Genomic DNA, 12,423 nt, shown 5'->3' on the forward strand with positions numbered 1-12,423 from the left:
TGTGACTTTGTTTTAATTATCTTGCATTTAACAAATACTCGATATATTTAAAACACAAATGTTAAAACAAGCAAAAACTCAAGTGAAGCTTTAAAGAAGTAATAAAAAATCATTTTTAAAGCCAAAATTCAAAACAGAAATAAAAATTGGAATGAAAACCCCCAACCACATGATAACAATCCAGTCAAGCAGGGGGGTGTGGCCTACCTGAACACAGCAGCCAATCACAGAGTGGCAGAGGGATGCGCCTCTTCCTGGAGTTCAAAGCCGTCCCGGTCAAAATCAAAAGCCGACAACATGTTTTCAGAGCAGGAAACAACTTTAAAGAAAATTCAAGCCTTCGCTAACTGCTTAGCTAACAGGCTAGCCTTGACGGAGGTCAACATGGCCGCTCGCTCGCCACCACTTGTCTTTCACTCCTCTCCCCCATCGGAGCAAAAGTTGGTTTCAGCGCCAGCCCTCGTCCTCGGCAGCCCTCCGCTGATCGGCCCAGCGGCGGGCGGGGCGAGAAGCCGGGGCCCCGCGCCCGCGCGTGCCGGCCCTGCGGGGCCGCGGCCGTCCCGAGGAGTTGGCGGCGGGCAAACGTGCGCGCGGGAAGGGAAGGTGGCCGCTTTGTGGAGGGGGCCGGTAATGCTGGGGGCCCTCGTTTTGGGACCACTCGTATTGGGGCCGCTTGGGCGCTCCTCGGCTTTTGGCTGCTGGCGGGAAAAACCTGCAGGAAGTGGACCAGAGGGAAAAAAAACAAACAGTTAGCTGTTGTCTTTTACACACACACAAATTCACAACACACACACATACTGGGGGCCGTCGTGTTGGGGCCACTCATATTGGGGCCGCTTGGGCGGTTCTCGGCTTTTGGCTGCTGGCGGGGAAAACCTGCAGGAAGTGGAGCAGAAAAAAAACAAAAAAACTGGTTACTGTTGCCTTTCACGCACACACAACACGTGCACAAACTCCTACGACACACACACACACACGTACTGGGGGCCAACGTCATGTTGGGGCCACACGTGCGCTTGTCGTCTTTTGGCTGCCGGCGCCGGTGTGAAAAATCTGCAGGAAGCAAAAAGAAAACTTTTTCTTTCTGTTGTTTGGTCCGCAATCGTTTGCAGTGAGACGACATGCAAACAAAAATTCATTTTTGCTTCCAACTTGGAATTTGTGAACATCAAATTGAAAACTCAACGGACCGGATGCCATTTTGTCAACATGATCAAATCAAAAGATTGCCAAAGCAAACAAATAATATTGCAAATATTCAAGAACTACATTTGAGCCGTCAACATAAATTGTTTTTCAGATGTACAAGCCACAAAAATTCTTGCCAAAACAATTCCAAAGATTCAATATTGGTTTCCATGAAAAACCGACAAATGGTGGAGAGGAAAAAGCAAAAGGATCCGTGCGGCTGCCAAACTGATGCAGGCGGGGGCGACTGTCAGATCACCATTCACCACTAGATGGCAGACATGTCGCAGCCTTGATGGCTTCCCCATCTGTCCGTCTGTCCGTAGCAAGGATGATGACGAGCGTGTGCGTGTGTGCGACATACCCGCAGGCGTCGCCGCCGCCGCCGCCGCCGCCGCCCCAGCGTCCGTCTCGTGCGGCGCCTTCGCCGCCGGCCTGCATCTGACGGACGGCTTGTCCCTGCACCCACGCCGGCGGGCGCTCGTCCATGCCCGCGTTGCTGCCCGCGCAAAAGCGTCAGCGCACAAACATGACAACATGACAAACGCGCACGCAGCAAAAACACGCAAAAGTTTCAAATCAACAGTTCAAGCAACTTGGCAATACGTCGCCCAACGTTTTGCTGCTGCAGTCAAGCCATCCATCCAATCCAACCATCCATCCATTAATCAATCAATCAGTCCGTCATTCTGTCCGTCAATCCGTTTGTCCATCCATCAATCATCAGCCGTTGTCAGCGCCACCTCCCATTAAAAACGGACATGGTATCCGTCAGGAAGTGGATTTTGAGTGTCGCGTGCGATGTGACGAGGGCCGACGTTCCAATCAAGCAAGCGAAGGATGATGCACGTACGCATGCACGCATGCATGCAGGTATGCAGGTATGCAGGTACCTTCGCGGGTGTCCGTTGCAAAGGTCGTGTATGTAGTTTTCTCGCTCAATGTCGTGTCCGCGGCACGAGTTGAACACTGAAAGGCACAAACGCATTCGTGTCACTTGCCAACATGACGTGCGTGCGTGCGTGCGTGCGTGCGCATGTCACTCACGTTTGATGGCCTCGGCGGGATCCATCCCATCCACGTCGATCAGGTACCTGACACACACGCACAGGTGGCCTCCATTAAGCACACACACACACATGAGATGCGCAAGTGTCGCTGGCGTACCTGCAGATCAGGTAGCCCGTGCGGTTGAGTCCGTGCGTGCAGTGGACGCCGATCAGCTTGTCTGCAACAACACAAAGCGGAGCCAAGGGTCAGGCGGGGTCAGGCGAGGTCGCGCGAGGTCGCACGAGGTCAGGCGTGGTCGCGCTCCGACCGTTGCGGCGGTTGTCTCGCAGGAAGCGTCGGACGGCGCGCTTGAAGGCCAAGATGGCGTCGTCGGCGGGGACCACGTGGCCCGCCGTGGGGATCTTCACGTGGCGCAGCGACGACGGCACATCCTGACCGCATACGACAAAAAAAAAAAAAAAAGTACACTGTCAAATTAGGACAGCTGAAGTGAAAAACGGCCTTTGTGGAAAATGATGTGAAAACTGTCATTTGTATACGACATCACATTTATTACTAAATACTTTTTTTGTTTTTGTTTTTTTAAACCGGGCACTCCACAAAGACGACATGTAAAAAAAATATTTATAAAGTCATGCTAAAATAAACAAAAAAATGCAGCCAAAAACTGCCAAAGTTGCCGTCACTATGAATTCAAAGCAAAAAAAAAAAAAAAAAAAAAAAAAAAAAAAAAGATTCTCATTTAGTACAATTCAGAATCGATTTTGAAATCGATTCCATTTCAATGGAATCTTGAATTGGAATTCAATGGAAACTTGATGCTGTTTGGCAGTGTGGTCCCGTTTATTCTGATCAAGAACTTTTTCTTTTGTGACTTTTTATTTCGTTTTGAGTTTTGTTGTTTTAAACGGAGGATTCGGGTTAGGAGTGAAATGGGAACGCAAGATTGGCACCCGTACAAGCAAGTGAATTTGAAAACGGGCGGGCGCTTACCTGCGGTCCGTAGTATCGCGTGGTGAAGGTCAAGTCGACGACAAGGCCCAGTTGTTGGCGGTCGGCCCTGACGGCGTCCAGCAGTTCCCAGGGTCCGAAGGCCTGGGCGGGCGCCAGCCTCCGGTTCAGAGACTGAGCGGGACGGCGGTGAGGGCGTTAGCGTTAGCCGCAACGTCCGACACCGGCCGGACGACGAGGCGCTCACCTGCTTGAGAGGAACCTTGAAGGCCACAAAACGAGTCCCGCCCAGTCGCTTGCCCACCGCCGTGTAGTCCAGCCACCTGCGCGCACGCATGAATGAATTTTCTCACTCCATTTTTTTTCTTGTTACACATGAATACCTTGAAAAAGTCATTTTTCTACTTGCTGTCAACTGATGATGACCTCACCGTACAATTATGGCTCACCTGTTTTCTGGGTTTGGTCAGTGAGCTATTTGACGACAAAGAGATAAACCAAATAATAAAGAAATTTGCCAGAAATGATCGGCAATTATCGACCAATTTGACGTCATACAGATAAACCATATCATAACGAAATTTGCCGAAAATTATCGACCAATTTTATTTCATACAGAACAGAAAACCCAGATAACAAAGAACTCGAGCGATAATGATGGACGTTGGTCCATCTGTGGTGGTTCATATCAATCAAATTCAGCGTCATCATGGTGCTTTACATTAATGGAAACATTGCGTTAAGTGTAACTTGTGCGCCTGGCACGACCCAGCGTTCCAGGGTTCTTCGGTTCGAATCCCGACTCCAAAAGAGTGAATGATTTCGTCTCATTCCCGACTGGCCCGTCACCTATCGAGGGAACGTCTCAAGTTCTTCTCGGGGAACTTTATGAACGAAAAAGGGGACCACATTGGCGAGCTTGAGCTGAGTTGAAGCTAGTCGTCGCTCTCGCTCACTCACCTGTCTGGAATGCCATTTTTTCGGTCGTGGCGAGGCATTTTCCACTAAAAATAGGATTTGTTCCGTATTTACGCTAAATAAAAACAAATGTAAAATGTTTCCAGACGAACTTTTACAGCTCGTAAACTCCTTCTCGTTGCCTTTTAATTCTTTCGGCACGGTGAGGCGACGCGTTTTGATGACGTCGACAGACCGTGGTCGGAGCTGCGTCAGTGACCAAAGAGGCCGTGGGAAATGTGACCGTTCGTCGTTGATTGTCAAGGCTGCTGAGTGGATTCGTTTTATTTTTTTCTTGCCTGTTTTCGGATTGACGTCGTGTGATCAGTTTGCGACTTGTTCGCTGCTGGTCCTTGAGCGTGGGTTGGGAAGAAAAAAACAAAAACAAAAAAACAACGCTTACGACACGCGCATCAAAGCGGGTCAATCATTTACAGTTAATCGGGGAGCCGCGAATGCCTCATTGGACACATTCCCAAAGTTCGAGACACGTTGAACTTCTTGCACTTTCGTTAAAAAAACAACACCAAACAAACAAACAAACAAAAAAACGTCTCTGTCAAAGTCAAAGCAGTCTACTTTCCCGTTTACAAGCTAAACAAGGGCAGTCGGCAATTTATTCAAATGCACTTTGGTGGGGAAGATGAATCTCAATCATACCGTGGTGGAAACGAGTTTTGCTGGTGACATTTATTTGACAGAAGCACTTTCGTTACTATTTATTTATTTTTGGGAAATGGCGTCTTGAGTGCGTAGCACGTCGTGAAAAATACTCAAATGCTCACCAAGTACAGTTTACATAAACATTTAATGAAATTAGCATTTCATTGTAAAGCATTGCAACAATATGCACAGTTTGAACGTTTTACATCGAGCCATTCACAAGCGGACTTCGAACGAATGTTGCAAATGCACACTGCGTGAAAAAAAAAAAAAAAAAAACTACCTTTTTTGTTTTTATGCACATAACGGCTGGTTGAATTCAGCGATTTCTTAGCGTGCCACTAGAGAGAGCCTACGTGCAGCTAGTGGCAGAGTCCCCACGCATTCTTTCAACATTTCATTTCGTTATTCCAAAATTTTGGTCTCAATTATTGTTCTATATTTTGTAGTTAATTTGCCCAAAAAATATTTTAAGCCTTCTTTACCGCTAAATTAAAGCATTTAATATATATTTCTAGTTACAATATATAATATTTCAATGGGGTGGAACAAAATCTGTTAATTTCAACAGACGGACTGTCATAAAAATAAGAATTGGAATAATAATAATCCACCAATCATCATCATCGTGTTGATTTCATTTCTTTTATTTGAGACTAGAAAAAAGTTTGTGAGTGAAAAGGAAGGAAAACAAATGCATGAGGGCAAAGTCAAATATTGACCACAAACTTGTCGCGTTCCCACTTACAAGAAAACGTTTTTTTGGCCGCTCAAATCCCATTGGCTCATCTGTAGGCGGAGGGCGGTTCCGAGGTGGGCGTGGCCAGCGCCCGCACGCCGCCGCGCACCGGCTTGGTGGTGAGGGCGAGCGGCTGGTCGCAGTGCGCGAGTTCCGTGGACGTGGGCACGGGGGCGGCGGGCGATGCCAGCGCCGCCGCCGTGGGCGTGGCCGGGGAGTCCACCGAGGAGGCGGGGCTGGCCTGGGACAGGTGCGTGTGCGACAGATGGGAGACGGCGTGCGGGCGCGACAGGTGCGTGCGCTTGGGCGGGGGGGCGGCGGCTGAAAAAACAAAACAGGTGAGCGGCGACGTTGTCATGGCGACGTTGTCATGGCGACGTTGTCATGGCGCCTTACCGTCTGGATGGATTTCGCTCTTGCTTTTCTTGCGCTTCTTCTTCTTGCCCTGCTCACGTGCACAAAAACACACACACAGAAATGACTGACATGACGACGAGCGCTGGGTGGGTGCGTGCGTGCGTGCGCGTCAACGCACGTAGTTGTCTCTGGCCGACCATCCGGGGTAAAGTTGCGAGTGGAGCAGACGCTCTTTCCGGGCCAGCTCGTAGTATTTGGCCTGCTCGTCCTTGCTCAGGGAATGCCACTGCACGCACACGCACACACAATTCTTCATTTGGTCAACGCACATTTTTCACCGGACTAAAAGGAGACTCGACTTGAGCAGGCATGTGCCGATAACCGGCCCAAACCGCCAAGTTGTTTTGCCCCGAGCCCGACTCATCAGTTCAAATTCAAAATCGCAACAACAACAACAAAACCAGAACAAAGAGTCATGCATCAACTTTAACCGATAGACTCAATATTGTAATTTGAGCAATAATGAAATATGGTAGTCGGTGTGTGGGGCCGTTTTACCTCAATTCAATTTGATAATCCAACGTGTTCAAATTTGTTGACTTTCGTGCTATTATATTTCCAAAGCACATTTTATTTGCATTCAATTTCTCTCTTTTTCGGGTTAGGAGTAGCATTGTTTTTTTGTGTGTTTCTTGTGCTGTCGGTGAATACTTTCGACAAAGTGTCGGTGCGCTCGTTTGATGATGTCGTTGGCCAAACAGGAAGCAGACAGGTGTTTTCCAGGTGTGCGTCTCCAGCTTTTTGAGCGCTTTGGTGGATTTTGCGCATTTTCTCCAAAGTTGGATTTGAATTGCGATTTGCTGACACGCCGATGCAAGCGGTAAACACGAGCCAACGTGAGCGAGTGACGCTTGATGAGCGCAACGTTTGCTGCCCGTTGGAAATGATGGGGACTCGCCGTCGACGGGTTTTCCCGAAGCTCAAGCATGAAAAATCACATTCCTCAATTGAAAGCGAAACGTTGCGGGGACCCCAATTTCAAGTCGGTCCCCGCAACGTAGCAAAGACGCATGCCGGCACTGACCCGCTGTCCCAGTATCTGGTTGATGGTGGCGCTCTCCTTGACTTGGCACTGGGCCACCACTTTGGGCCGCTCGTCCCTCATGAACAACATGAAGGCGTTGAGAGGCTTCTTGATGTGACCTTTCACCTTGCGATCGCCGCCTCCGCCCACGACGACGGCCTGCGCCGCTGCCGACTTCCTGGCAGGGAGGAGACGGCAAATGCAGCAAGTTCGAACAGGCCGCCATGTTGCTCCTCCCAACAAACATTTGTGCCCATGCAATTTGATACATTTCAGACCATACTTGGGAGAAACATCATCATTAATCATCTTTTAAATTTGTTCAATAGAACAAGAAAGACTTCAGACATTTTACAACTTGCCTTAAAAACTAACTCAAACAAACAATGTCCTTGCTTTTAGTCTTTGGCAATTCATTTAAGCCATGAGCCTTTGGAGGTGATTTGAAATGTGATCTGAACCGCTTCAGGTCATTTGAAATTGTGTCAAACGAATACTTCACTTCATTCATACTACTGAATTCATTCTAAGTGTAATCCTGCCAAATTGAATATTGGGGTTGAAAGAACTGAGCTCCAAAGCACCACTTATTATTATTATTGATTGTATGTCTTTTTTTCTTGTGAAAAAAGTAGCGCAGCACAAACCCCGCCTCCTTCTGGCCTTCTACTAACTGCCTCTAAGCTGTAAACGTGTCATGCGTACGTATAGCGTAGAGTTGATACAGTCGCGAGGTGGGAGTAGCAAGATGGCCGCCCTGTGACTTCAACGGCTTGCACTGACTGGCATGTATGGGATATCAGCCATCCATCCATCCATTTTCTTGACCGCTTATTCCTCACAAGGGTGCTGGAGCCTATCTCAGCTGGCTCTGGGCAGTAGGCGGGGGACAGCCCGGACCGGTTGCCAGCCAATCGCAGGGCACACAGAATAACAACAACCATCCACACTCACACGCACACCGACGGGACAATTGGGAGCGCCCAATGAACCTGCCAAGCATGTCTTTGGAATGTGGGAGGAGAGCGGAGTACCCGCAGAAGACCCACGCGGGCACGGGGAGAACATGCAAACTCCACCCAGGAAGGTCCGAGCCTGGACTCGAACCGGAGGGATATCAGCTATCCGCTCATAAATACAGGTCAGTGGTCACGTTGAGCGGGTGAGGAAGTGTGGCGGCCATATTGGATGTGGCAAAGCCAAGGCGGCGACGGCAACATTTGTGATTGATTAAGATGTCGCTGCTGGCAGATTTCTCGGCATTTGTTAGAAAACGCGCATTCGTGGAAACATTTTCTGAGTGGTTGGACTCGCAAATCGTGCAGAACCGAACCATCGACTGGCTCGCGCTGATCAATTCTGCCCGTATTTGCGAGTTGACAAACTCCATCCAAAATGGCGGCCGCACGCACACACTTGTGCTGATTTGCCGCATGTGCGGTACCTCAGCGGGTCGCACTGTCGGGCCTCTCCGGGTTCCTGCTTGACGACCACGGCGGCGGCGGCGGCGGCGGGTGAGGACGACGGCGAAGCGCTCCGCAGGCCGGCCGACGAGCTGCACAAAGCAAATCAAGGCAACGTCATCGTTTGGGCCACAAACGTGCAAAATCTTGACAACAACAAACGCGTCTTCAACGCAACCTTTCAATTGATGACGTCATGCGGCAAACTTTTCTTCACAGCCTGTTTGAAATGAAAGCGTTTCTCCAAAAGAACAATGGAAATGATTGAAAAGAATGGCGACATCAATGCAGCCCTCTGCTAGCCATGGAACAAGCTAAGCTAAGCTAAGCTAGCTGCAGTTGAAGTGGACATTGAGCAGTCACAACTAAACAAAAAATGATTTCAACAAAAAAACAAAAACAAAAAAAAACATCCTACCTTACCTACCCTGGCGCAGTTTTGAGGCTTGTCATGATTGAATATTTGTACAATGGATTGATGGAATCAAATTGGACTTACAAATAGTCAATAGTAAAAAAAAAAAAAAAGTATATAATTAAAAACAAAAAAACAAGGTAGCTGTATCATTTCAACATGTTTTTGTGTGTGTGTTTTTTTTTTTCTTAAAGCACAAAAAAATTGGGACAAAGTTAATTGGCAAACAAAAAATACTTTATCAATGTTTCCCCCCAGAAACATTCCAACCATTACAAAATATTTTTTTAAATGCACAAAGTGATCATAGGAATAGAAACGTAAACAAAAACAAAAAGACTGAATCTTGTGGACAAGCAAGACAAACTTTTTTTTTTTTTTTTGTGTACTCACAGCCAATCCAGCGCTTGCGCCACCTGCGGGTCAGGATAGCGTGCGACGTGCGGTGCCCGCGACGAGCCTGCCGACGGAGCACACGCCAGCGTCACGCCAGCGTCACGCCAGCGTCACGCCAGCGTCACGCCAGCGTCACGCCAGCGTCACGTGCGGACGTTGGCAACGGCGCATCTGGTCTCACCTGCGCGGGGCGGCGACGCGGCATCGGGCCGGTACGACAGCAGCGTGTGGAGGTGGGCCAGGTGGGCCAGGTGGGCCGGGTGGGCGGCGGCCAAGTTGTCATGCGAGCGGTAGGCGTCGCCAAGCGGGTGAGCGGGCGGGTCTCTCCGAGCTGCTCTTCCGGCCATGTCCAGCAGGGGCCACTGCCACGGCAGATACTGCACACAAACACGTCGGTGTCCACATTATTTTGAATAATGAATGAAAAATGAATGCACGAATGCATGACTAATAGAGCCAATATGCAAGTCTTCCCATCTTGCGTTGATCTTCAACGAGCGACGACACGACAAGACCCGTTTCGGGTCACCGATTGTCACATCAGACGCGACGCGACACGACATGTCTGACGTTGTTGATGCGGCGTGCTGCCGGGTGACTTACCGCCGCCGCCGCCAGACTTCCGCCGGCCAGGTAGGAGCCGCACAGGTCGGGAATCATGAAGAAGGGGTATCCCATGTAGGCCGGGAGCGGGAAGAGACCCCCGCTCGGCCTCAGCGCTGCCACGTCCAAACATGGCCAAAGACAAACAGACATCAAAAACGAGCATTTGACTTTGAAGAGGTTTTACAACAGCTTGCAACTCAACTTTTTTAGGACTTGACTTTTTTTTTTTTTTTTCTGGTCAGAAATGCTGCTTTCATTCACTTGAAATATGTTATAGTTCTGGCTATTTTCCCTAAAAATAAAATCGACAATTTTTACACAAAAACAAACAAACATATCAATTCACAACTTTTTTCAAAGAAATAATTAAAAAAAAAAAAAAAAAAAAAAAACTAAAGGCAAGCTTTTCTATGATTTGCTCAAACAGTAAACATGAAAGATGCCCTCTAGTAAGACCACTCGATATCAGAATCGCGACTTCCCCACTGCTGTTACACTCCTGAACATCTCCTGGTCATAATTGCACTACTATAAATAAATAGATATTTATTTAAATACTTGAGCGATAGTCACATACAATGAGAATTATTCAGCTGTTTATCAATACTGCATGCATATTTATAGCCTGCAATAATGTTCTATACTGTTTATATCTTATTTTTAAAATATATCATTTATTTTTGCTAAAGCACTTCTGGATGGATTGAAATTGCACTTCGTTGTTCTGAACTTGCGACAGTGCAATCACAATAAACTTGAATTCGATTCGATTTCTTTTAAGTGCAAAACTTCTGACTTTAATCGAATACTTGTGAACATAAAAGTAGGCAAATATTGTGACTCAGTATTTGTAGTTCATTGTTACGGTAATTTGGAGTTATTTGAAGATGATGCGGTACCTTCGCCGAGGAGCTGCCTGTGCCCGGCCGGGCCGTCCGCGTCCGCGTCCGCCTCCGCGTCCGCCTGGCTTGTGGCTCGCCCGTCCGCCGCCTGCCCGAACATCACACAAGACGGATAGAAAGAGAAGAAGCGAGCGGTGCAAAAAAAGAAAAGAAAAAGAAAAAGAAAAGTTGGCCGGTCGGTCGGCGGCTCGCTCACCTCGGAATCCGACGCGCTGTTGTTGCTCTCGGACTCGTTGACGAGGGCCGACTTGACGTCGTCCAAGTCCCGCCGGGCGGCGGCCGTCTTGTGGTCGCGTTCGCCCTCGCCTTCATCCTTGAACGGGATCAACTCGTCGCTGGCGCCCAAGTCGCCGTCGTCGCTCAGCTGCGGCATGCTAGCAAGCTAGCTAGCGAAACTAGCTAGCTCGCCAGCGGACGCAGCGCACTTTTCGCAGCGGCCGCCCCGAGAAGTCGATCAGCCGCCTTTTTCAGCTGCCGGGCGACGGCGACCACATGCGGCGCTCCACTTGCTCGCCAAACGGCGGGGGGAGGAAATGCGATGAAAACAGTCGCGAGGCAAACGAGCTAGCGCTTCAATGCTAGCTGTTAGCTTTTAGCTTCCTGCCTGCCTGCGGCGTTCACGGACGCTGTGGAAATGCCAGACTGAAGGTGTGGAACGAGTTCCACGCATCAACGTATGCAACATCCAAGGCGTTCAAATCCGAGTTAGCGGTGCCTTGAGGTGATCGACCGAAAAGGTTTCTACGCCTTCGCGTCAGGTTGCTCCCGAGGAACAAAATAGGCAACTTTCCTACGTTATTTGAGCCGTGTGAACTTCTCACGGCGTCCCCGGGAGCATGCGCGCGCACCCGCGACAGAGGCAAGTCGCAGGGACGCCGTTTTTTTTCTTCCTCTCTCTCTTTTATGTGGAACTTGATAGAGAAAAAAGAAAAAGGAAAAAAAGCAAGAGTGACGACAACGGCGTTCACTGACCCGGGATCAGCATCCTGCATCCGCTCACCGTCGTCATAGTCGCCCTGATCCGGAATCAGGATCAACAGGTTGGCCAGGGCCACTGGGGGGCGGAGTCTAACAGCGTGGGGGGGGCAAGGCCGCAAAAGGTACAAAACAGTGACGCGCGATACTGCAAATATCGATCAGATACCGAGCAAATACAGGGCCAGTATCACCAATGCCGATATTTTGGGGGGAAAATTAGCACTAATTGCTTATTCATAATCACATTTCAACCGTTAAGTGTTTTGTGGGTTTTTTTCTAGGACAAAGTTAATTGATAAAAAGAAAATACTTTATCAATGTCTCCTGCCCCAGAAACATTTCAGCCATAACAAAATAATTTTTTAACGTTCTGAACGTGATCACATGAAAAGAGATTGAAAGAAATACTTGTTCAGAAACTACCAAAAAATAACTACGCCTGCTTTTTCAACATGAACATAACAACAAATAAAAGGTGCCAAAATGGCTCTTTTTCAAGTCCGATCCAAAGATGAGATGGGAAGTCACGTGACGGCACACGATGGAAACACACGACTGTGACACGCCCGTTTCCGTTGGAGCAAACGGCAGCGGTGCAGAAACTGAAACCAAACTACGACATGGATATTTTCCGATTCCAGACTGACTTGCTGTCATTTTTCAATTGTTCTGTCCGCCTGGACAGGACGTACTTCACGTCATGACGGACAGAC

The 12,423-nt window shown here is 48.6% G+C and overlaps 2 protein-coding genes across 4 annotated transcripts; both read right to left on the minus strand.

The window, feature by feature from the left end:
- Nucleotides 1-300: 300 nt before the first annotated feature.
- Nucleotides 301-4,812, minus strand: dusp11 (dual specificity phosphatase 11 (RNA/RNP complex 1-interacting)). Of its 2 annotated transcripts, XM_077498417.1 has the most exons (12): nt 4,768-4,812; nt 4,407-4,459; nt 3,398-3,473; nt 3,193-3,324; nt 2,507-2,630; nt 2,356-2,416; nt 2,236-2,282; nt 2,082-2,157; nt 1,553-1,687; nt 982-1,053; nt 799-876; nt 301-712 (listed from the first exon to the last, which is right to left on the minus strand). In XM_077498417.1, exons 1-12 carry the CDS (start codon nt 4,795-4,797, stop codon nt 448-450), a joined length of 1,149 nt encoding a protein of 382 aa, XP_077354543.1. In that variant the 5' UTR covers nt 4,798-4,812; the 3' UTR covers nt 301-447. The 2 variants fall into 2 exon arrangements, with proteins under 2 accessions (XP_077354543.1, XP_077354544.1); XM_077498418.1 differs by lacking the exons at nt 4,407-4,459; nt 4,768-4,812 and adding an exon at nt 4,111-4,366.
- Nucleotides 4,813-5,401: 589 nt separating this feature from the next.
- Nucleotides 5,402-11,783, minus strand: LOC144002486 (transcription factor 7-like 1-B). Of its 2 annotated transcripts, none has more exons than XM_077497773.1 (10): nt 10,929-11,783; nt 10,730-10,820; nt 9,828-9,952; nt 9,406-9,601; nt 9,222-9,288; nt 8,395-8,505; nt 6,951-7,128; nt 6,045-6,152; nt 5,906-5,954; nt 5,402-5,830 (listed from the first exon to the last, which is right to left on the minus strand). In XM_077497773.1, exons 1-10 carry the CDS (start codon nt 11,103-11,105, stop codon nt 5,556-5,558), a joined length of 1,377 nt encoding a protein of 458 aa, XP_077353899.1. In that variant the 5' UTR covers nt 11,106-11,783; the 3' UTR covers nt 5,402-5,555. The 2 variants fall into 2 exon arrangements, with proteins under 2 accessions (XP_077353899.1, XP_077353900.1); XM_077497774.1 differs by having other exon boundaries at nt 9,828-9,943; nt 10,929-11,781.
- Between the last annotated feature and the right edge of the window lie 640 nt (nt 11,784-12,423).

Source organism: Festucalex cinctus, chromosome 15 (assembly GCF_051991245.1).
Source record: "Festucalex cinctus isolate MCC-2025b chromosome 15, RoL_Fcin_1.0, whole genome shotgun sequence".
NCBI lineage: Eukaryota > Metazoa > Chordata > Actinopteri > Syngnathiformes > Syngnathidae > Festucalex > Festucalex cinctus.

Excerpts from the sequence above, each read along its gene's own strand:
- dusp11 (XM_077498417.1), bottom strand. The coding sequence starts at position 4,797 with ATGTCACCAGCAAAACTCGTTTCCACCACG. Across the intron at positions 3,325-3,397 it reads TCAAGGTTCCTCTCAAGCAG|TCTCTGAACCGGAGGCTGGC; the intron begins GTGAGCGCCTCG and ends CGTCCCGCTCAG. Across the intron at positions 713-798 it reads CCCCAACACGACGGCCCCCA|GTTTTTCCCGCCAGCAGCCA; the intron begins GTATGTGTGTGT and ends CACTTCCTGCAG.
- LOC144002486 (XM_077497773.1), bottom strand. The coding sequence starts at position 11,105 with ATGCCGCAGCTGAGCGACGACGGCGACTTGGGCGCCAGCGACGAGTTG. Across the intron at positions 10,821-10,928 it reads ACAGCGCGTCGGATTCCGAG|GCGGCGGACGGGCGAGCCAC; the intron begins GTGAGCGAGCCG and ends ATGTTCGGGCAG. Across the intron at positions 8,506-9,221 it reads GCGCAAGCGCTGGATTGGCT|CTCGTCGGCCGGCCTGCGGA; the intron begins GTGAGTACACAA and ends TGCTTTGTGCAG.